General features: G+C 43.2%; 1 protein-coding gene across 1 annotated transcript in view; it reads right to left on the bottom strand.

Annotated features, from left to right (window-relative positions):
* Pgm5 (phosphoglucomutase 5) overlaps window positions 1-24,189 on the bottom strand; it is a 172,220-nt gene that overhangs the window by 1,948 nt on the left and 146,083 nt on the right. The window contains exon 10 of the mRNA XM_059259492.1: window positions 23,509-23,643. Coding sequence (XP_059115475.1) covers window positions 23,509-23,643 — 135 coding nt within the window. The remainder of the gene's footprint in view (window positions 1-23,508; window positions 23,644-24,189) is intronic.

The raw sequence follows: 24,189 nt of genomic DNA, 5'->3' as shown, positions 1-24,189 counted from the left end.
AAAATTTAGTACTTTAGAGACAATAGAAAATGATGTTTAGTTTATCTGTCAAATTAGATATGCATGAGATACCGTAACATATTAGTGAGAAACAAAAAAAAATATAAAAGAATTCTCAGCTCGCTTCACTATCACACTTAGGTTCCAATGGCATTAACTAAATAAGGATGAAAACTGGACATTATACAGGATGAAACAGAACCACAATCCTCAACAATGTACTCATATTCAAAGAAAAATGTCTGATCCAAAACTGAATGACTGGGAAATGATCAATATGTGATTGGAAAGACACAGTGATCAAGATATGTATGCATCTAGTAACTTCTCTGAAGTCTTTGTTTTAAAGACTCAAACTTGTCTCTTGTTTTGATTACATCAGGCATGAGGCCATCAGTGACAATTAGGGCAGCTCATGGAAGTCAGATCAGGGTGCCCCTTTACCCTTCATCCAGTAACTGGGCAGCCCTTACTCAAAGTACTTGGAGTCATGTTTCTGACTTTTCTCTTTTCTATGTGTTTGGGAATATATGCATAAATAAAGAAATATCTTGGGGTGGAACTCAAGTCTAAAGACAAAATTCATTTTTATCTCTCATACATGTTCTTTTACACATAACCCCAGGTCATTTCATACAATATTCTTAATATATCTTCATTTTGACTGTGACCATATCACATGAGTCAAGGCCTAGAATTTTCCACTTCTAACACATCGGGCCTAACAGTGTCAAAATTGGGAGCACTTTAGGCCTTGGAATTTGGGGTTTGGTGTGCTACACCTCTCCACGCTCTCCATTAGTGCAGCTAGAGCACTTTTTGTTGAGTCTTTTTTCCTTCCCAACCCTTTGGCCTTATTCCCACAGTAGCTCCTCACACATATTCTCCTCTCCCCTTGATTTTCCCTAACATGGTTTCCTAGTATCCTTGGCTCATAGGTGACAGTCAGCTGCTTCCAACCTTGTCACACCAAACTTCTTTCTGGAAGTAATCATCTGACGTCCAAGTCTCAGGAGGCTTCTCAAGCTCTGTGGTCAGCCATTCTCACTCAGTATGGCTGCTGGGTTCCTGATGTGTTGATAATCCTTTGTACCTCTTCCCACTGCATGCCACATAATCTACCTTTATTTTAATGTACCTAAAACTAATCAAAGTAGACAAGGAAAAAAATGCCTACAGATAAGTCAGAATGCAGAGCTCAACTCTGAGAGAATTTATCTTCTCTAAATGACAAAACAGGCCTCAATAAAAATACTTCTGAGGGGAAAAATCCCTCTCCAGATTGAAGCAGAGAAAGTACTCCCAAAGAGATTCATCAAAGCAAAACCAAGCCAGTGTCTGGGAGTTCAAAGTGCCACCCACAAAAGCCACACAGGCAGGTGAGATCAGCCTTCTTCTCTGCCACCCTTCCCACTTTTATCATTGATTGGGGCCATTCGCTAAGAGGTGGCATTTATATTCCACCCTAACAAAAGTACGAGAATCGTGACGACAACTGTCCCATTAATTCAGTTGTGAGCTCTATGTGGTTCCACACATGGAGGCCTCTGGAGGACACAGGGTGAGGAGGAAGTGAATAGGCTGGTCATTTCTATAGATTCTGCTAGTGGCTGGAGGACACTGGGCATCCGCCCTTGGAATCCTCCTGTGTAGATACAAACTAGCCCACCAAAGTTCCATCTTAAGCCTCATAGAAGTCCCCTGCTCACAACTTCCCCCTTTCCTCTCTTCTCTGCCTGTACCCACTTCATTTTCCATGCTGCCAAGAGCATTGCAAAGGGATGGGGAACTGCCAGCTGGTTTAGATCCCTGCATGCCCTCCCAAAGGTCCCACTATGTCCTCATGTTTCTATTCACTGGGCATGTCCACAGCACACTTCAAATTTTTCCTTTGTGCAGAATACACTTGCTAGTTTAATGGAAGATGACCTCTTACCTCTCATAAAAATTTGGAGCAGAAATAGATCTAAGAGACTGAAACCAGAACTTTTAAAAAAGGGACGGTAGTCTATAGAGTCTGTCACTCTGGGCCTTCTCTTTCTCTCCGCTCTAAGGCTGCAGAAGCTGAGACTAAGGTGACTCTGTCGTTTATAGCAGCCTGAGTTCCTGTGGTTGCAACACTGGCATGCTTCAGTTTGGTGCTCTGCTTACAGACGTTCCTTAGGAACAAAGTCGAAGCCCCCACAGGTCTATCTGAGGTTTGCCAGCAGCCTGCTACCCAAGGAACAGCCAAGCATCACCCAAGGATACTGCTGTGGGTCCTAGTCAGAAAGATGGAGTATTTGTGTTCCTATGAATCCTGGAGTGTGTAGCTATGACAAGCTTCCAGAATGATCCCAGTGCATACTCAGGTCTTGCAGCATTGTGTTCCTTATCCTAGGACAGGCAGAACAAGACAGTGGTGAAATGACTCTGGATCAACTGGCTCTATCCCTTATGAGCTGTGTGATCTGGGTAAGTCACTTAACCTCATTGGACATCAATTTTTATTTCATTTCACAGAGGTGAGAGGCTAGGCAAGCCGGTGAGTAGGAAACAGGACAGTCCCAGGCACACAGGGCAGACACATAAGTGATCACTATTGAAAACTGGGAAAGGAACTGTAGCATGCCAACTGGCAGGCAAATGGCTGCGTGGCACAATCTGTGATCTTTTACCACAAAGTCAACTCACACTTCCTCAAATGTCCAATGAATGCCTCTGGTACGCACCCAGTTCAAAACAGTAACTTTGTTTGGTCAGGTCTTACTGCACGTTTTACTCTTGTGAGTTATCAGCCTGCCATTTGGACCTCTGACCCCAGAGATTGCCAAGAGGACCATGACTTGCATTTACCATGGCTCTTTCTGAGAAGCCGCCCCCTGCTGTGATACGGTGGGTGTGTCAGGAGTGTGGTGTGTACACGTACTGTGCTCTTCCCGAATATAGCTTCACAGTAAACATGTCCTTGAAAGCTGCTGGCCAGAAATACCCTCCCTGGCTGGGCTTTAGGGCTTGCACAACCCATGTTATGGTTTAGATATGGTTTGGGTTTGCCCTGCCCCAGGAGTCATGTGTTAAAAGCTTAACCTTTGGTGGTGATGCTGGGAGATGGTGGGCCCCTCTAAAACTGTGAGCCAAAAGAAAGCATGTATTCTTATAGGAAAATTATCTGGGAAATTTCATCATGATGATGCAAAGTGGACTAATACACTAAATAAAGGCTACAAATAGTCGAGGACTTTATGTGGCTACAAAATCATTGGCACTTCTCACACTAAACCATGGGTTTGGAGCTGGAGAGATGGCTTAGCAGTTAAGGGCCTTGCTGCCCTTACAAAGGACTGGAGTTTGTTTCCAGCACCCACATGGTGGTTTACAACCATCCTTAACTCCAGTTCCTGGGCATTTAATGGCCTCTTCTGACTCCCATAGGCACCTAGTATTCAAGGCTGCACATCCGTACATACAGGAAAAACACTCATACACATAAAATAAAAAAGAAAGAGGCAGATTTTCTTCACCTAGCCTTGAAATTTAGCAAGCTTTTGAACTGTACCCATAGAGTTCAGAAATTATGTGATGTGACTTCACAGGCTGGTTTCCAGGAGGTCCTGAAACATCCCACCCAGCCCTTAGCCGTTGAGTCAAGAAATCTGACACAGGCCTAAAGCATGAATAAAAAGGTTCCTCCAGAGCATCCCAGCTCCGGCCATTTGAGTCAATCAGTTTTCCCACGAGACACTGACATCATAGAGGTGGGTAGGGCAAACTATTCCAGAGCCATGTTCAAATACCTGGCTGGTGGGATCCACGGACACACAGAACGTGCCGTTGCAGTGTGCTGCTAAGTTGTGAGGAAGCTTGTTAAATAACACCAGCTGAAGATGGAGGCCAAGGTCACAGTGCTTCGTTAGGTGAGGGAAGAGGTAAGGGCTGACCGATACAGGAGACTCTATAGTGAATGGCTGACTGTCTGTATGGGGAGGGGGCTGGCTTTATTTCCACCTCTAGTACAAACTAGTCAAGGCATTTAATCTCTTGTGCCTTACTTTCCAAATTGGAGTCTAATAATAGTTCCCACCACACAGAGATGTAAGCACAGAACGGGATGATGTATGACAGTGCTTAGCAAAGGCCTGTCATGTAGTAAACATTCAATTAATCGTGCATATTCATGCATTAATAATATCATTATCAGGTGCTCCCGGGCAGTTTTAAGTCGTGATACTTCTGCAAGCATCAAGTGACTCTCAGATACAGAATCTTTGGCTGGCTCTCTTCTCTATGGACCAGCAATTTTTAAAATCCACATCTGAAAGCCATACCCTATCTGCCTTTAAACTGACACCAAGCCACATTTCAGAGCTGTTCTTGCAAATTAATGCTAATGAGCATGGATGAAGGGATCTTTCTCACGTGGTAGGGTCCTCTGGATCAACACGCTCCACAGCCAACAACAGCACTACAAAACAGGCTGGCACAGTGGTTACCAGGCAGGCAGATGTATGCACAGCTGCGTCCTCAGCAGCATCCTACCCTGTAGTCAGGGCTGTTAATAGGTGGCCGAGGGCCTCACTAAGTACACATGTAAGATTAAGAGTAGGGACTCTACACACACAGAACCTTCTCATTCTTGCCTAGGCAGAACTAGACACCAGAAAATAGCTCCTGACTGGGGCTTAGCTCACACGCAAGACAACAGTCTCTAGCAAGGCAGGGGACTGAAATATTGGCTTTGTTTTCTTCTTCAACAGTTCTTAGTAGTGGACACCAAGTACTAACTATGACTCCAACACTATTCTCAATCCGTGTACGAAACTGATCTTGATAATGGTCTCTGAGGGGATGATGTTACGTCACTGTGTAGTTAAGGAAACCGAGGTATGAGGCATTGTGTCAACATGCTGAAAGTCACTGGACTTGCTGGTGCTCTGATCTGAGCCTCTAAGTTGGGCTATTTTTAGCAGAAATGACCCCTCATCCATAGGGAAGTTTCCCTTTTCTGAAAGAGTGTGTGTGTGTGGGGGGTGAGTGTGTGTAGGTTTTGCTTGTTTGTTTGTTTGCTGTTGTTACTATTTTTAGAGTTGTCTGAACGCCTATACTGTAAAAGGGTTCTGTCTCAGGTATGGCATTTGAAATCTGCCCTTTAGAAAATGTAAACAGCTGTAACTCCAGTTCCAGGGGAATCCAACGTCCCCTTATGTCCTCGGAGGGCACTGCACACACATGGTGCACAGACGTACACGCAGGCAAAACACCCACACACGTAAACTAAAAGAATTGTAAACGGTTATAACCACAGAGAAGTTTATTGAATTTAATCTACTTGAATTATATGTAAAGTTGATGTTTGGACTCTTGAGAATAGCCTGAATTGTGTGCAAGCCTGTCCACTGGCTCTCCTTAGCAGTACAGTTAACAGCACATACTGCCTGCACCCAAGAGGTCCCAGCAGCACTATTCTCTGAGTCTAAAGGATTCCCTGGTTCCTTTCAGAAGAATTTGGACCATACATGAGTGCCACATTTTATCAAACGCAGTCTGTGGTTTTTTTTGTTTTTGTTTTTTTTTTTGCTCTGCTAAGTTAATTGTCTTCGTGATAGAGACAGAACCCTTTCACTGTACCCATAGTTAATTATTACATGTGTCTCTGTGTCATGAAAAGACTTTTATGTTTATGTCACTTGGTGAGGTATCTATATATGCCCATTAAGTTGGGTGTGTTAACTAATCTACATTAGCACTGATAGTATGTTTACTTGTTCTGATAATTACTAAAGCATGGTTAAGAATATCCTAGGATTCCTTTAGGGTTTTTTTTTTTTTTTCCCTTATACTTTCTCCAGTCTTTTTGGTTTAGAGATTTACATTTTTTGGTGGGGGGGAGAAATCAAACCTAGTTTTCATTTTGAAGAATCCCTCTTTATCTTTAGCAAGAGTTTGACCTTAAAGTCTACCTTTTATGAAATAACTATTGCTGTTTGTGTTATAAGTTGTGTGCATGTACACACACACACACACACACACACACACACACACACACACACTTACTTCTCAGTTTTAAAACCCTCAAATTCTGATTTTTGTCTCACATGGCTTTCCTATTTCATCCCTTTAAAACCTCTTTTGTGGAGAACATAAGGACACAGCCATGTCAAGGACCTCAACACCTCAGATCCACGTGAATGGCCAAACCTTTCCATGGTCAGGCTCAGAGGGATGGCAAAGCCCTCCTCTGGTCCAAGTGTGAATGTTGATGGTGTATGCAGAAACTATCCACCATGGTTTCCTTCTCAGGGATGACTGCAGCCTGAGACTGCTCCCTACAGAGACCTCCTACCCAGATTAGCTAAAGCGGCCCCCTTGTTCGGCTGTGTACTGTAAACCCACTCCTATTCATGTGTATACAGTAAACCTGCTTTCTTGATTCAGATGTATAAAAACACACTGAGGTTCTGGACTGCTCCTGCAGTTGGTGCTGCTGTCACAGTGAGCACAGTCCACCCAATTCCAGCTTTTCTGTCTGTGTGTCTGTCCTAGCTTCAGTCAGGTTTCCAGGAGCAAACCATGCGGGACACCGTACTCTTCATTTTTATTCCAGAATCCATCTAGGATAATGTCCCCTTGCCCTGACACTATGCTGGGGGACTTCTTCATGTGCTGATAATGTGGGGCACTACTTTCCTGTGTCAGTTGTTGGAGCAGCTCCTCCATTTTGCTTTCATTTTACAAGGCAGGTTCCACTACATCGGGAACTCTAGACTTTAGGTGGTTTGACTTCAGCCCTTTGATCTTCAATGCTGTTGCTAAAGCTAGTTGTCAATAAAACAATTACTTTTAAGACTTTCACTTTCTGTGATTTCAGTCTGGTGTATCTAGATATGAATTAATCATTAATTATATCTTCTGTTTTGCCATCTAGTTCCCTCTGACTGATATCTTTCCAGGTTCTCTTCTCCTTTTGAGACTAATTGATCATGTTAGAACTGCTAATGTAACTCTCATGTCTCACATGCTCTCTCCTGTTCGCCCCTCTGCTCTCCAGCTGTTATATCTAGTTTCTTCTGACATAGCTTAAGTTCACTAACAATCTCTTCCATTGCGGATGAAACGATTATGTTCTAATTTCAACTATCATGTTTAGTTCTTTAATTTTAACATCTTGCTTTTTTATTCTAAAGATTTGTGTATTTTTCTTTATGTGTATGAGTGTTTTGTCTATGGGTTTCTGTGTGTGCACCACAGGTGTTCCTGGTACTGGAAGAGCCCAAAAGAGGGTGTTAGACACCTTGGAACTGGAGTAATAGTTATGAGCCACTTTGTGTTTTCTGGAAACTGAATCTGGGTCCCCTGCAAAAGCAGCAAGTACTTTTAACTGCAGGACTGTCTCTCTAGCTCCCAACATCTTGCTTTAAAAAATAATAATTTCTAGTTATTTGCTGATGACTTTTTGTCCGGTGTTTGAATTCCATGAGTACAGTGGAAACAATTGCTTTATAGTCTGGCCAGATAAACTCCCACACCTGCGGGTCTCTTCTGGCTGTATATAAGGTCTGTTGATTCTGATACACAATGCTTTGTCTCTTTAGGTGACCTGCAAACTTTCACTGGGTGCTGTCCATCTTGTTTGAAAAGAGGTTATAAACATATCATGAGGCATCAGATAATGTCAGCCTCTTTCATTTCCTTCTGTGCGACATCTGGGGGATCCAGCAGTTCTTGAACTTATGACTCTTTGATTCCCACCTTTATCATGGCTCCCTTTGTGTTATCACCCAGAACAGGGGTCACCATGAGGATCTCCTGCCTTTGGTGGGAACTCTACTTAGTTCTCCTTCAGCCACATGAAGCTGCCACAGGTCTGTCTTACTGATGCCTCTTTGGCTAATCCTTTTCATAGCAGAGTTTATAATGGAGTAGGCTGTCCACCTGGACCCGTCGCTGTCACCTAGACCCTGTGCAGATGAGCAAATGTCCTAGACAGAAGAGGCCTTGGCTCATCTCCCAAACTCCATCTTCTTGTTTCTGTTACTGCCTTATGGGACCAGTGGTGATAGATGTCTCCAAAAAGATGCTTTTACAGATGTCTTTCAGTTTGTTTTCACTGTCTGATTTTCAGATAGTTTGAATTATGCAGACGATTGCCACCAGAAACTAGCAACCTTTCAAACAAGGTTTTTCTATTTTATAATTATATTACTGCCAATTAAAAAAATATATATGAAAATCAAATACTTTGAAATTCTTTTAAAACCAGAAAATCTAGCAACCTCGATGCCATCTAGTCATATAACTGTCCCTCCAAATTCCCATCCCACTCTTTTGTCTCAAACACTCCAGTCTACACTCAGGGCCTGTGTTGGTGGGATTCTGAGTTTGTTACCATGGAAAGCAATAATGGAGCAGAGGCAATAAAATAATGCCAGTATGAGTGAGTGAGCAAGCATGGATTATACTTGGATAATTACACACCCAAAGATCTAGGACATTCTAATTTAATTTTTTTTCTTTTTCCTATATAAATTCTCACTATGAACTTAAAGACCACTAGGGAAGGCTGACACATTATATGTGGAGCCCAGAAACCTTTAGAGGGAGGAAGGAACTGAGATCCCCCTCGCTGGCACTGTTCCCAATGGTGTAAACTCTCAGCATGGACTACTTGGAACTAACTGTGACTCAGGCACAGAACTGTAATCTACAACTGTCCCTATGTACCTGGTCTTCCCTCAGGATACATGACAGCCTGAAAAAGCACAGTGAGACAGTTTTTGATTCTTCTCTTAGAAGCATTCTTATTTATTCTTTGAGAATTTGTAAAAAAGAAAAAAATATTTACTTTCCTGTCAAACGCCCCATTTCCATGGGTAGATAACTCAAAAGTTACAAGGTAATAGAAAAGTTCCAGGTAAATCAAAACACCACAATATCAAGGTCCTGAACATTTACGCATAGTAATATTAGGAGACAGATATTTAGTATGGGTAGACATAGTCTAGGAAAGAAGAAATGGCAGGAGGTAAGTGCAGAAATATAGGGATATGTCAAAATAAAGAGTGATTAGACCACAAAGTAATATTTGGATGTTCCTGGGTAGGTCAATCATTTCCTCTGGAATATATATATATATATATATATATATATATATATATATATATATAAATTTATTACTGATACTTGAATTAGAAGACAAAGACAACCCAAACAGAAAACAGTATGCATTATTTTGCTAAATAAATGTTTGTAAAAAAAAAAAAAAAAGGAAGGAAGGAAGGAAGACAGACAGACAGACAAACTACTCTGAGAAGAACGGGCTGAACAGAGATCCCCAAGCCCTGTGTCTATGTTAGCAAGGAGGGTTTCCACCAAGTGGAGCCCTGAGAATGCCTGCTCTTCTCTCCTCACACCCTAGGAACTGCCAAGGCCTAGGCAAGGACCTTCACTGCTTCCAGGTTAGAGGCCCAGCACCACCATGTCCTTTCAGGCCAACCCTTGGTAAGGCCATGCTGGACTGGTAATATTGCTTCTCTGGGGAAGAGTTAATAGACTCTCTGTCCAGCTGCTCTCCCACAGCCTGCTTTACAGAGCTGATACACTTGTCCCCAGCACCTAGAGGACATTGCTTTCTAAGAGGGCTGGTCTTCTGGAAGAAAAAGGGTGTCAGACTTAGATCTGACTTCTGCTAGTCTGGGATTGTGCTCCTGGAAGATGAGACCTGGGAACTCTCCTGGAGGATGGGCTGCTGTTCAGTAATTCTATTCCAGACTGAAGGGTGCTCTGGGTACTCCAGGGCGTTTTTCAGAGGTGGGGAAGCATCCCCATATTCTTGAGTGGCATGTAGTACAACACCATAGTTAAGACCATGGACTTTGGGGCCAGAATCTAGATTCAAATACCAGTTGTGCTATTTTTAAACCATATAGGTAATTTAGATTTTCACAGCCAAAGTTTTCTCATATGTAAAACACGGATGGTTCACATAAGCTCCTATGGCTACCAGTGACATTGGCATGCGGTAGGATTAAGATATGGCATGCAGAAACCCATAACACTCGACATAGCAAACACATGCTCATGCTGATGAACACTATTCTTGTTTTTCTTGAAGAGGGAAGCATATGTGCCGTAACAGTAGGCAGAACCAAGAACACTTTTCGTCTACCCCACGGGCTGACCTTTAGAAGGGAGACAGCAAACCTCCTCTTTCATCTCCCTTTATCAACACAATGAAGTTCATTTATCTTTTCGTGTGAAAGATAAGATTAAAGAAGAGATCAAGAATGTGAGAGAGTTCTCAGTTCTTTGAATGAAAGCCACTTAGCTCTGCTGCATCCCTGGGCCAGTAAGGGGCCCAGCCTGCTCTCTGTTCCTTGCACTGATCCCTGTAGCCAGCCAGCCAGCCAGAGGGAACACCATCAGTTTGCAGCTGGACCAGACAGTGATGAAAACAGTGGGAACGGACGGTAACAGCCATTGGCAACATGTTCCTTATGAGCATCTCAAGGATAGCTTAGAGCATCTTCTTAGAGCAACATCAAGGATAGCTATGTCAACTATTGGATAGCTCAACACTGGTCGAGCGGCAGAAGCATAGAGAAAGGAGGAGGTCTACCACGGAGGCTGCTTGAGTCTCATGACGCGGGCAGCTCAGCAGGGCACTCATTCATGCCACAGACCAAGGATGGAAAAGAACCCATCACAGCGAAGGAGTCTTCCTTGCACAGCCATTGGAGGGGTTCCTGGATGGCCACTCTACATTTTATGAGTGTGCTTAGTCATAGGAGCTTGGCTTTTTTTTTTTTTTTTTTTTAATATTCTGTGCCTTTAAGATTCAGCTGTCATACAAACTCTAAGTGTTTTAAATAATTGCCTTTTTTTTTTCTGAGTAATTTGAGTTGTGCTAGACTGTCTACCAACAAATTTAGCAAGACATCCGTGTCTTGGAAAAATATCAAATTAGAAGTTTCTTCACTTCATCCAGGGCGTATTTTGAATCTCTCAGCTTAGCTAAGATAACCGTGCAAAGAAAACAAGCTCACTTGTGGATTGACACTGAGGTAAGGTTTCCATGGAGACACAAAATGAAACTGATCTTGTTTCCCTTTTTGTGAATTGACCTAAAAGCAGGAAGAAATCTTCCCAGATGCTCAGAATTGTTGCTTCTTGGATTGTTTTCCACACTCTTGGTAATTTTCCAGGTGTAGGAAGGAGTGGCAGAGACTCGTAACTACATGGCATTTGAAGATTTATCTGCGAGGCAGAGGCAGAAATAAGGATCTCAAAGGTCATCAACAGAAGACTTTTCCAACTTTAAAGTACACGTGCGTCACCTGCGAGCTTGTGACAGTGCAGAATCTGCTAAGTACGTCTGAAAAGGGGCCTAAGCCTGCAATTCTAAGCAGCAGCCTGTTGCCATGGATCAAGGACCTACTGAGTAGCGAAGGTTCCACAAAGTTTAATAACCATAAAAATATGCTTATTTTGTAATTCCTTATCAATTTTTACTTGTTAAAAGTGAATTTGTAATAACTGCCAATTCTGAGCCTTTTAATACAAATTAGACAATACTAACTCAAGTGGGAGTGACCAGCTTGATTCACGGATAGACGAACACCCACAGAGTCAGGGACAGTGTGACATGTACAGCTGTAGACTCTCAGGACTACATCATCAAAGTGTCTCAGCATTTTGGGAACACCACACTAGCCATCCTGACTGTAGCTCCTGAAGATGTGCCTAAAAGCCAAGAACAGAAAACGAGGACAGGCTCATGGCTTTGGGGGGGTGTTGACTTTGGAAGTGAGTCTGGGAGTTCCCATTAAGGCATCTGTCCCCGGTGACCCCTCAAGGGAAGCTCGTTCACACTAGTGTAGCTTGGGCAGCTGCTGAAGAAGCCTGTGTCCTAACAGTTTGGCACAGTTAGCATCCAGACTTTTCTTTCTCCGTCCTATTTAACCCTTTTCATCCGGCATAAGTAAACTATTATTCATCTGCAAATCATGTGGAAGAAGCTGCTTAAAGTGAAAAGAAGAAGAGGTGGAAGAGGAGGAGAAGAGGAGGAAGAGGAGGAGGAGGAGGAGGAGAAGGAAGATGAGGAGGAGGAAGAGAAGGAGGAGGAGGAAGAGGAGGAGGTGGGAGAGGAGGAAGAGGAGGAGGTGGAAGAGGAGGAGGAGGAAGAGGAGCAGGAGAAAGAGGAGGAGGAAGAGGAGGAGGAGGAGGTGGAGGAGGAAGAAGAAGAAACTTTCCAATGGGAAACAAAACACTTGAAAAAAATTAGACTTCAGAAACCAAACATACTTTAAAACATTTTCATGTTTGGTTATAATCAAAAGCTAAGAAATTCAACCTCATTAGGCTAATTTTACAGATTTTTATAAAATCTTGAAATTCATCTGGAGTCACAAGTACACATATATGCTAGTGTAATTTTGCTTTTTAAAATAGTTGATTTACTTTTATTTTATAGTATTAATATTTGCCTGAATGTGTGTCCATGTACCACACACATGCAGTGCCCAAAGAGGCCAGAAGAGGGATGGGGTCCCCTGGAACTAGAATTGTCATGTAGATGCTGAGAATTGAACACAGGTCCCCTGAAAGAGCAGCCAATGTTCCTAACCACTGGACCATCTTTCCAGACCTGTAATTTTTACCTTCTATAAAATAAAATCTTTAGACAAAGACATTTGGATACATGCATCACTAATGTAACCTGAAACTGTGTGCAGCTGTCATGTTCAGAAGCTATAAGACAAAGGCACAGATGATACAGTCCTTGGTCTGAACCTGACCTCCACTCATTTCTGGTACAGCCTATGAACTAAAAACGGGTTTTATACTATTAACTGATCTTTTAAAATTTATCCAAAGACATCGTGACTTGTTAAAATTTGAAATTCAAGTTTTGGTACCCATAAATGTAGTTCTCTTGGGATGCCAGCCTCACTGATTTATTCATGAAGACTTGTAACTGCTTTTGTAGTCAAGGAGTTGCACACAGACCAGGTGAGTAGTGTCTTGGGTTGAATTGTGCCCACCCACCCACCTACCCCCAACATCCCTACATTGTAGTCCCAGCTGCTGGTACCACAGGATGCTACCTTATTTGGAGACAGATAGCATTAAGTTAAAACAAGGTCACTAATTCCATCATGATGTATGCTATTAATTGAATTTTAAATGTCTGCCAAAGGTCCTTTTGTTAAAATCTCAGTCTCAGTAAAATCTCAGTCTCTAGTAAAGGAAAGTTAGGACACCAGGCACTTGCCATTAAAAGGAATATTGTGACAATAGCTTCCTGACCATCATGACAATACTAACTCAAAGTAGTTAGGGAAGCCATTTTGCTCTGCCACACACATCCCACCCTGATGTGCTGCCCCCTACTGAAGGCAGTAGAGTCAACCAAGCATGGACTAAAGCCTCCGGAACCATGAGGCGTATGTAAGTCTTTCTTCCTTCTGAGTTGATGGCCTCGGGCATTTTGTCACAGTGATGGAAAGCAGACATGACGCCTGTTCTTATACAAAGAGGGAATTTGGACAGAGAAACACGGAGGGGAGATAACGTCAGAGACAGAGAAGACAGCCGTGTTCACACCAAGAAGGGAGGTCTAGAACTGTTCCTCAGAGCCACTAGGGCAGAGGTTCTCAAGCTTCCTAATGCTGTGACCCTTTAATACAGTTCTTCATGTGTGGTGACCCCCAACCATAAGACTGTTTCATCACTATTTCATAACTGTAATTTTGCTGTTGTTATAAATTGTAATGCAAATATCTGATATGCTGGATATCTGATATTCAACCCCTGTTGGACCCAAAGGGGGTTGTGATGTACAGGTTGAGAACCACCACCCTTGAAGGAAACAAGCCTTTTGATACCTGGACCTTGAACTTCTATCCAGAGTCAAGACATGGTGAATTTCTCCTGTTCAAGCCACCAATCTACAGTGCTCTGTTATGCCAGCTCTTACAAACTAATGCTGCTAGCACAGCACCCCCCCCCCCCTCCAATTTACTAACAGACGTTTCTGGAGGAAGCTTACCGGCATCTGCTCTAGGAGACTCATTTTTCTGTTCAACTCTGTAAACTTAACAAGTACATGCCTACTGGCCAGCAATAAATACTTCAAAAATTCTTCCTTTGATGAACCCACCCTCTATCTCACACCCACTCGAGTGTTTATTATGTTCATGTATTAGAAATGGCCCACAAGAAAATGGCACATTTTCTTGGATAAATTGGATCACTGAGCAAGCCCAACTCCGTACGCCTTGCTCTGAGCCAGAAAGACATTGAATTTGCTCCACACTCTCTATGGATGTGGGGCTCCTAAAAGATGGTGGCAAAGAGCTAGCAGAAACTCTTACGTTCATTTCAAACCTTTCCCCACAGAAGAATGCCATGGCTCAGGGCCTGGCAGCTTCTCATAAGAACCAGGTTTTTAGACATTGCCAGCTCCAAGGGAAGCTTCCCTAGACCCAGTTAGACACCAATGACAGGTTAATTCCATTTTTTAAAAAGTTACTAATTATCCAGAGAATCTTTTATCCTCATGTGAGCAGAATCTTGTCCACACTATTATTAATTAAAAAGGGGGAACAATGATGAAAACTGGCATTTATTAAACAAATTCATGAGCCATGCAAGGGGCAAACTTTTTACGTGAATAATCTGATTTACGGGTTATTCTAAAAATCCCATAAAATGAAAGGCATCTGAATGTTCCAGTTAGAGTGCTCCAGTAAATGACTGATATTCTAACAAGCTCAGCTATGCAGTCTCATGGAACTGGGCAAGGGAAGTAACAGGGCTGAAAACCACACTCCTGACTCTGAAGCTTGACCTCTGACCCAGAGACTATCAATCTGACACTAACTATATGTAAAAGACAAACAAACAAAAATAGGCCCTTATTGGAGCATCTTCCCAAATTTTAGCCACCTGAAGAATTGGTTGGCTTTACTATTTTATCTCTGTATTCAGCCCATCTGTGTATTTTGATCCTTTGACATCCCAGGGTCTCACTAATATGGGAGAGATGGCCCTCCCAGAAGTCTTAGAGGTATCTACCACCTGCAGGCCAGTGGCTCCCTTCATTAGGTTCATTCTTAGGCCACTATTTTCCTGCCCTGCATATATAGGCAAAGCCATACACAAGGCAGTTAGGGCCAGGCCCTGTGCTCTGGAATGGAGCCTCCTGGAATTATCCAAACTGACCAGCCCTAAACTTGCTTGCCTGGCCCGGCCTACTTGTATCACAGAAAACTAAAGGAGGCTTCAGCCCAAGGTTTCCCCTTGCCTCTTCTGCCTCCCAGCTGCCCCCTTATACATTCTGCATGATCTGGTGGGTTGTGTGTGTACCCCCTCTTCTTCAAGACTGTGAGTAATAAATCATTTTGTCACTGGCAGTTATCTCCTGATTTGCTGGGCCTTTCATATCTGACAATAATGGAACCATTACTTTAAGCCAATCTCACGGTCTCATCTAACTTATAGGGATTATACAGGACCCAGTTAGCCAAACAGGGCCTCACATGACAATTTCTACAGCAGATATGTTCTGAAATGAGCCCCTCCTCTCACACTACTTAAAACCAGAACTTCTTTACCCCCCTTTTCCTTTCCTCCTTCCCAAGACCTAGTATTCTGCCATCAAAATACCCCTGCCCCCACCCCAAGCTCCCCTTAGACCCCAGCATTACTGAAAATCAAAGTCAAGGACAGGGGACTCCCCTGTTGAGCATCTTGCATAGGATTTCTCAATATGGCACCAGGATGGCAAACTTAAACCCAGCCAAGAGTCTAAGGAGAGCTGAGCCAGCTGACCTCCTCTCTGACAGTGGATGCCATCTCCCATGCTGGTGCATGGCTCTAGTGAAGCCTGGCAGTGCCCTCTCCAGGTGCCAGCTGAATACACTGAGTCTGGAGCTTTCCGCCAAAGGTCTCAGCCTCTGCCCAAGTTCCCTGCTAGCATTCATGTGCTGTGACGCACTCCTGCTGCTGAGCAAAGGCAATGATTTACTAGCCACACCAAAAGGCTTCTACTTCAAAGAAACCCTGAATCCCCACCAGCCATGAGACTTGTGTAGCTTTCTATGAAAAGGCACTAAAGTGTTGTATTGTGTTGTGTTGTGTTGTGTAGCGGGGCTAGAACAGACATGACACTAGAAAAGCCAGATGGCACTGGTCACTGCTTGTCAAACCCATTCATCTGGCAAGGGGAGTTGGACTAGTGACCTTCTGTACTTGGATGACCAGCACAAATTCATTCATACTTTCTTCTGAGGCCGAGTAAACAGGATCCAGCAAGACTGGATGATGTGTAGACATAAACAGTGCAGGGTTAACCAATGGCTATTTAAACAGGTGCTTTGCACACAGCAATGCTGAGGTTCAACAGAAACCTGGTAAGAACTGAAACTGTCTTTAATTTTAGAGAGTCAGTAGAGCATCAGAAGGAACAGAACTTGAAAGTGATGTTTCCTTACACTCGTTTAATTGTTCTTGTTTTGAACTGTGGGTGTTACATGAGAAGGGCACATCTCATTTTGTTAACCTTTGGGGTTTCTAAACCTTAAGCTAAACCCAGCCTGAAGCCAAGGTCAAGGTACAACATTCTGCTCCTCCATGTTCTGTTCTTAAGGCCACTCGGTTTTTTTGGACAGGTTGTCAACTTGAGAATCTGTCATAAGACTTGGAAAGAGAGTCTCTTCTGTTTATACTGCTCTAAAGGAGATGTGACATGGACTCTGCCTGGAGGATTGACATGAGGGATATGCATAGGCAGTTGTCTATTTCTCACAAGTTCTAGACAGAGGACAGTATGGGTAGACAGGGCCATCACACACTCAGTACCTTGAAGACAGTTTTGATCACAAAGGCTGGTTGAGGAAAAGGTCTGTTGTCATCAAAACTCTAAACAGTGCTGGTGTGTGACACCGTTCAAAATGTCTGCCAAACTCCCAGCCCAAAGGAGGTTTTCACCTGTCATCGGATTCCCAGCCATCCAAGAGGCTTCTCAGCTCCAGGGAAATAACAGAAATGGCTGACTTAGGGTCCAGATTTCAATATCAAGGCCAGAAAAGGGAGGACTGTGGGACTGGTGGTTCTTTTGATTTTGTTTTGGTTTTCCTCATCAAGTAATTCAACTAAGCCAGTAGAAATATAAGAAAACCTGTCCAACAGGGCCAGAGATGGCGCTGTGGGTTAAGAACTTGCTGGGCAAATGCAAGAACCTAAGTTCAGATCTCCAGTACCCACCTCCCACATTGACCACACACATGCATGGGAGCAAGTACAGAGTGGGAGGGAGGGGAAGGGTGAAGGGAATGGGAGGGAGAAAGAGAGGGAGAAACAAGACAGTAACAAGAAAACCTATATAACTTTTTATTTGTTTAAAGATTAATTCTGCTCCAAGTGGCAGACTTGAGAAAGACAGTCAGTTTCTTTCTGCACCACTAGAGGGAAATCTAACCCACCCACTAGAACATGACCTCTCTCTCTCTCTCTCTCTCTCTCTCTCTCTCTCTCTCTCTCTCTCTCTCTCTCTCTCTCTCTCTCTCCTTCCCTCCCTCCCTCCCCCTAAACAGAATTGGCATTTTAAGGCTGAAAAATACTTTGAGACACTATCTTATTCAATCCTCTGCATTCTTGCCTATATTTTAAAATTACTTTTTGAATCTACATGATTATAGAGACTTCTGGAAAAGCACAAACCAGCCATCCCAGCAGGGCTAGTGGAAACATCACTGTTGGGAAATGGTCCTGACGGCAGATCTGAATCTCTCCTCCTTCAGCTTGAGCTTATTTCCATTTCCTCGAATTACATATTCATTAGCTATGGTGAACAGCTGGTCATCTTTCACCACCTCATATTATTTTTACATTTCTGAAGATGTCTGGGTCATCCATCTCTTCCAAGGAAATGAGCCAACTCCTTAACTCAGCCATGGAGTTTATAACCCAGCTCTTTCACCACGTGTTTCTTCTCTAACTCACTCTGCCTGACTTCTCCCTCCTGCTCTGTGCCACAGGACAGCAACACATACTAAATTCTGAGGAGAAAAGGAAAATGAAGTATTTCCTCATAGTTTCTTCAAACATGTGCCCCTTAAAACATTCCTATGTGGATTTTCTGTCTAGATAACAAAATAGTGTTTTACTATATGTTTATCATATGACTTGAAAATCATTCTCTCTCTCTCTCTCTCTCTCTCTCTCTCACACACACACACACACACACACACACACAGAGAGAGAGAGAGAGAGAGAGAGAGGCATATAAATACACATGCATACACGTTCATATCCACACATGTTTTCATTGTATCATGAAAGTGGACTGGCTCAGTAATACTTATTTGTGTCATGTTGAAGTCTGGTATGTTTCCAACTCTCACATCATAAATACCTCAATTTCTAATTCTATTCTTCAAGGTTTTGACTAATAATTTCAGGCTCTTTATTAGCTATAAAACACAACCAGCATGTATTGAGAACATTATGCTTTCAATAATGTTGTAAAAAGCTACTCATTGCTAATAAAAAATAAAGGGGAGAAAACTTACCATTTACCTATGTTTATATGTCTGATATGGTAAAAACCATATTTGGTTTTGTTCCTGTTTCCTGACTAGATCTAACTCTTTTGGGACTTCCTGGGTGATGAGTGTCTGTGCTGATTATATTCCAACCATACCCAACTTCATACTCCCAAGGTGTCTTCAGGCTGGATGATGTCTGACAAGGACACACCCATGTGGTTAGGCAGTTTGAACTTGTGGTGACTCCCTGACCCCAAGGTGAGTTCCACAACTAAGGACAATGGCTTTATCAATCAAATGTGAGTAATGAAGCCTCCATAAAAACCCCTGAAGAGGGCTGGGAGAACTCATGGGAAGGTGCATACATAGAAGTATTGCGTGGGGGTTGAGGGGTGTTGGAGGGGTACAGAAACTCCTCACTCATCCCTCATAGTTGGCCTTGCATATTTCTTCCTTGGCCATCATGAGCTGAATCTTCTGGAACAAACTGGTAAAGTCAAGCGGAGCCCTTTCCTGAGGTCAGGCAAAATGGAGTTGAATTTTTTACTGAGTTCTTGGGACCCAGTTGATTTGGAAGCTCAAAGAATAAATAAACGTGGAAAGATAAACCTCGTAACTGCTGAGCCATCCCTCTAGCCCTCAAAGGCAAGTCTTTTAATAACAAAATTGAACTAAACTTCCAGACACAGCATTGAACTCAAGCTCAGGTGAGAAATACCTGCCCCTTTGGATTCAACCATTAGTGTGGAATATTCCTTTACACTGTGTAAATATGTGTCACTGTGATTGGATTAATAAAGAAGCTGACTGGCCAATAGCTGCACAGGTAGAGGTTAGGTGGGATTTGCAGAGAAAGAGAGCACAAGGAAGAAGAGGAGGATTCTCTCAGAATTTTGGGGAGATGCAGAGAGAAACAAGACGAACATGCCATGTTGAAAGAAGGGACAGCCACGTGGCAGAGGGTAGATAAGAAACGTGGGTTAATGTAAAATGTAAGAGTTAGCTAGTAACCAGCTTGAGCTATTGGCTGAGAATTTCTAATTAATAATAAGTCTCTGAATGGTTATTTGGGAGTGGCTGCCAAGACACAGAGAAACTTCACCCACACATTAGTCTAACTGGAAGTCTTTCTTAAAACAATACCAATGCAGAAATGACCTGTTCCATGGATCAGAACAACTCCCTATCTCAGTTTTCTCTTTTGTAAAACTAATGATAATCTCAGCCTGGGGGGCAGTGAAATGAGGGATAACAGTGTATATGGAGTATGTAGAATTGAGCCTGGCACATTACAGCTACATTAAAAACCAGCATTAGAAGCATCTCAACAAATCACAAGTTCTACATCAGGCCAACTGAATCTCTGAACGTGAGCCTGCTGTGGATGTTTCTATAGATCTCGCCAAGTGGTTCTGATGATAGTCTGGACTGAACGTTGATGATCTGACTCTTCACTCCTTTCCTCTTCCTCAGAAGTCTCCATCTAAGGAGCCATACAGTTCTACACCAGGATGGAAGCAAGTAGCTGGAGTAACCACACGGCCAGCTGATAGGGGCCAATCATAATGTATTAGTAGATACCTTCACTCTCAAAAATGCCCTGACCTATACATTCTCTCTATAGACAACAAAATGGCTCTATATTGTCTCTTTCTGAATTATAAATTATTATAAGAACTGTTGGAACAAAATGGCCGTGGGCCTGGGTTTGTCTGACATGTGAATTAAATATAAAAAGACTCCTGGTGCTTTAGGCATTCATCTGCTAGATGCAGCTTATCAAAAAGACATCACTTCATCAGTTTCAAGGAAGGTTCAAGAGTATTGGCTCCTTCCCAAGATTGGAGCAGGCTGGGGTGTGGTTACATCTTGATTAGTCCCAAGCTGACCTTCATTCTCTGATAACCTAGCCCTTAATAAAACTTTCTTCCTTTTCCCTTCAGCTGTCTTTTGTACATTAGCCACTCCACCCATAGGCTCCTCTGGACAGGGGACTAAAGCGAACACAATGTTAATTGAGCAATCCTGCCGAGAAACGGGATGGAAAGACTATGGAAACGACCTGCCATTTCTAGTTACCTGTGAATTTAATCCATTTTGGCTTGACCCTTTCTACAAATTCCCACCAGCTGGCTTGAGAGCTCACTGGGGTCCTGCTCGCCAGTAAGACTGAAGTAACTGTGTTTGAAAACCATGTGAATTTTCAGCATCTGCCTTTGGGGAGGCTTTCTTTCCTTATATACCAAGGACCAAAGCTGTGCAAATACCTTCTCTCCTGGGGCCTTCCCTATGTCCTTCCTCCACTCACCACCAACTCACAGGGGAGTATGGAGAGAATACTTGAAAACAGTTTGTGTCAGTAAAGTGATGACTTGACATCAACTTAAAACAAATGACATGATCACCTCTACAAAATGACCCAGCTGACACTCTAGCTGTAGGGGTCAAGAGTAGCATGGGTGTAGGTCATGGGGTTTCCTGGTAGAATCACTAGGCTAATTGGAACACTTCCTCCTCAAAGTAACGAGTCTAAATGTCTAATGCTTCCTCGTGTGCTTTAGATGTCTGAGAAAGAAACAATCCACATGCAAAATGAAATAGCCAGAAACCAGTATGGTATTTGAAGGGAACTCTGTCCTCACGCAAAAAAAAAAAACTAGTATGTAGATGACTACAGCATTGGGCCGGTGTGTGTGTGTGTGTGTGTGTGGTGTGTATGTGGTGTGTGTGTGTGTGTGTGTGTGTGTGTGTGTGTGTGTGTGTGTGTGGTGTGTGTGTGTGTGTTGTGTGTGTGTTGTGTGTGTTGTGTGTGTGGGGGGGGGTGTGTGTGGTGTGTGTGTGTGGTATGGTGTGTGTGTGTGTTTGTGTGTGTGTATGGTGTGTGTATGTATGTTCTCTGCAATCTAGGTGATGAAACTGAAATAGAATCTAAGGAAGTACAAGCCAGTCTTCGCCTGTTGGCCTCTTGTCAGTAGGGACCGGGCAGCTCCAGGGTCCCTCTTTATCTCTGTTAGTGGCTAACCAAAGCTTTGTCTCATGGTTCTTAGAAGGAAAAAACAGTTTGTGTCAGAAAGCAACATTTCTTAAAAGACTTAGAGCCACCAATGGAAGGACCTAGATGGAGCTCAGCAGTGATTAATGCGGGTAAGCTAGGTGATCCTCCCTCCCCTCTCCTCCCTTCCTCTCTTCTCTTCTTCCTCCCCCATCTCCTTCCCTTTCTTATGGGGTTAGAATTATTTTACATTTTGACTATTATATTATGATCCCAATGTTTTATGCAATAGGGCTCCAGTTAGTGAGCTGATGATATGTGCTATTTTAATCAGGAATTCTATTTTAATACAGAACTTTTAACTAGATCATGTGCTAAAATAAATGTACTGAGCCCTGTCCAGCTGGGTCTAGGGAAAGACACTTACTCGGGTTAGAGAAGGAGAAAAATGACTGAGATCCTAAGAGAGAAACTGTAAAGAAGGGATTCCTCAGCCATTCAAACTGGCGAACTAGTCCACCCACAAGGTGGAAAATGTGCAGTAATGGGGGCTAAAACAAGCACTATTTATGCTTTATTTACCCACACAACCATCTAAAAGCAGGCCTGTGGAGAATTTTTGGCCTCAAAGAAAACCTTTATCAAAAGTGCCACTTGCTTTCATGGACCACCTCGGAGACACATTTGTGTACAGAAGGCCTAATGGCCTGGATGAAGTCCAGCCAGGGAGGTAAATACAAATAAGCAAGTATCTTAACCACTTTTCCTGTGCAAATAGGGAAGAGAGAATGCTAAGAAAAAAACAGTCTCAAGTCAGAGTGACTCAGAGCTGGGGAGGCCAGGAATATCATCCCTCACCCAGTGCGGAGCTCCTGCCTTTCATCTCGGGCCTCAACGTGAGACACAGAAGACAGTTTTATTCGGAAAGAGAATGTAAGTTCTTGCGTGGCTTGGTACTATCTCGGGTGCAATGTGCTCACTAACAAGTTATTTTGGCAGATCCTGGTCCATCCCTGCGCGGAGAGCTCATAATCCTGGGAGCAAAGGCTAAGACTGCAAGCTGGTCACGGACACGGTCTGCTCATGCCCTGGTGACCCTGAGAATGGTTCTCGGGCCTCTACTTCCCCATGCGGCATGATTTTGTTCTGACAGATCTTTGACTTTCGGGAGCAGGTAGAAGAATCCACAATATGTGATGACCAAGTTCTTTGGGATTCTCAAAAAAAAAAAAAAAAAAAAAAAGACAGCATGAACAAACTAAACTACCTATAGAGAAAGGGATTGCCCCGGGTGACAAATTAGAGCCAGAAGTTCTAAATAACTGTACAATGAGAAATAGCCTGGATTTCTGCCCCTCCACTTTTCCAAAAAGAAGCATAGCTAATGTTTTAGCCCAGGGAGGCACTCAAAACACCAGATCAAAGGAAAGACCAAGGAGGCAAGAGCACCTGGCAGTGTGGCATGATGCGCTCAATGATGGAATGGGTCTTTTCTGATTGGTCAGCCTGTCTGCCATGTCAGGAAATGCAGAAGTGCAGCGGTTTATGGCCAGAGCATTTGTGAGTGCTTCCTCAGTCTTAGAGAGGAAGCCCAGGGTGGTATTTGTATGGTTACCTCAATATCATGCTCCAATCCAGGGTTTTCCTAACACCTAAAGGTTAATAATTTACATTAGCACAATCAAGGGTTTGAAAATTTTGACTTTAACTTTCTTATGTATACAATATGCCTGTTCTTCTTAGAACCCACGCTCAGCCACAGGACACCGAAGAGAGGTGAGTTATTTGGGAAATCCTAGCCTGAAATCATCCTGGATCTTGGAGAGAAGTTTTTCTGCTTCAAACACTTCCATGAATGAAGTAAATTTGCTTGAGGTCACACACAACTTGCCTCCCACGGAAGCTATCGATATGTCTTGTCGTGAAAGGCCCATGGGAGCTCTAAAAGGCAAGACACACAGTGCCAAGGGCAGAGCTCTGATGGTGTACCTGTGGTTCCTGGTCGTGCCCGCTGGGATCCCTCTCGTAGCTCTCCGCATACAGTCTGATGGTAGCCCGCACACCGCTAGAGGAACTGAGCCGGAATATGAGCCGTGATGCGTCCGAGAAAATGATCCTCAGGCCCTGAGACCAAGAACATCCCAAACAGCTCACTGAACAAGTGAATACACAGGCCACGATAACCAATACATACCACAGCAATCAGAATAGCTCTATACACCAAAGCCCATCAGGGCCGTGCCAATTTATAGTTGGTCCTGTGTCCTCACTCAACACTGCGGTAAACCCAAAGGCTACTTGAGGTTATCCATTTGTTTCTCGATTCTATTTCTGTTGCTTTGTGGCTAAAGTGGGCAGATGTTGAAGAGCCAAACTATGACCACATGCTCAGATTGTCTTGGTCTAGTGATATGGGATTTGGAAAAACAGTGGAGACAGCAGGAATAGAATACCATTTAATAAATGATCTCAAATCCATGGTGGAACCCTTATAAATCTGAACTTAATAGGCATGAAGCAAATTATTGCAATAATAAAGACTCTGTTTCCTCCCTCCCCACCCTGCTCCTATTTTTTAGACTGAGTCTTGCCATGTCACCCAAGTTGGCCCTGAACTCAAGACCCTGTCCCCACCTTACAAGAGCTGGTATTACATGTGTGTACCAACAT

This window comes from Peromyscus eremicus, chromosome 1 (genome assembly GCF_949786415.1).
Source record: "Peromyscus eremicus chromosome 1, PerEre_H2_v1, whole genome shotgun sequence".
Taxonomy (NCBI): Eukaryota; Metazoa; Chordata; class Mammalia; order Rodentia; family Cricetidae; genus Peromyscus; species Peromyscus eremicus.
Note: the sequence above shows the minus strand (reverse complement) of the source record. Positions and strands in the feature narration are given on the sequence as shown.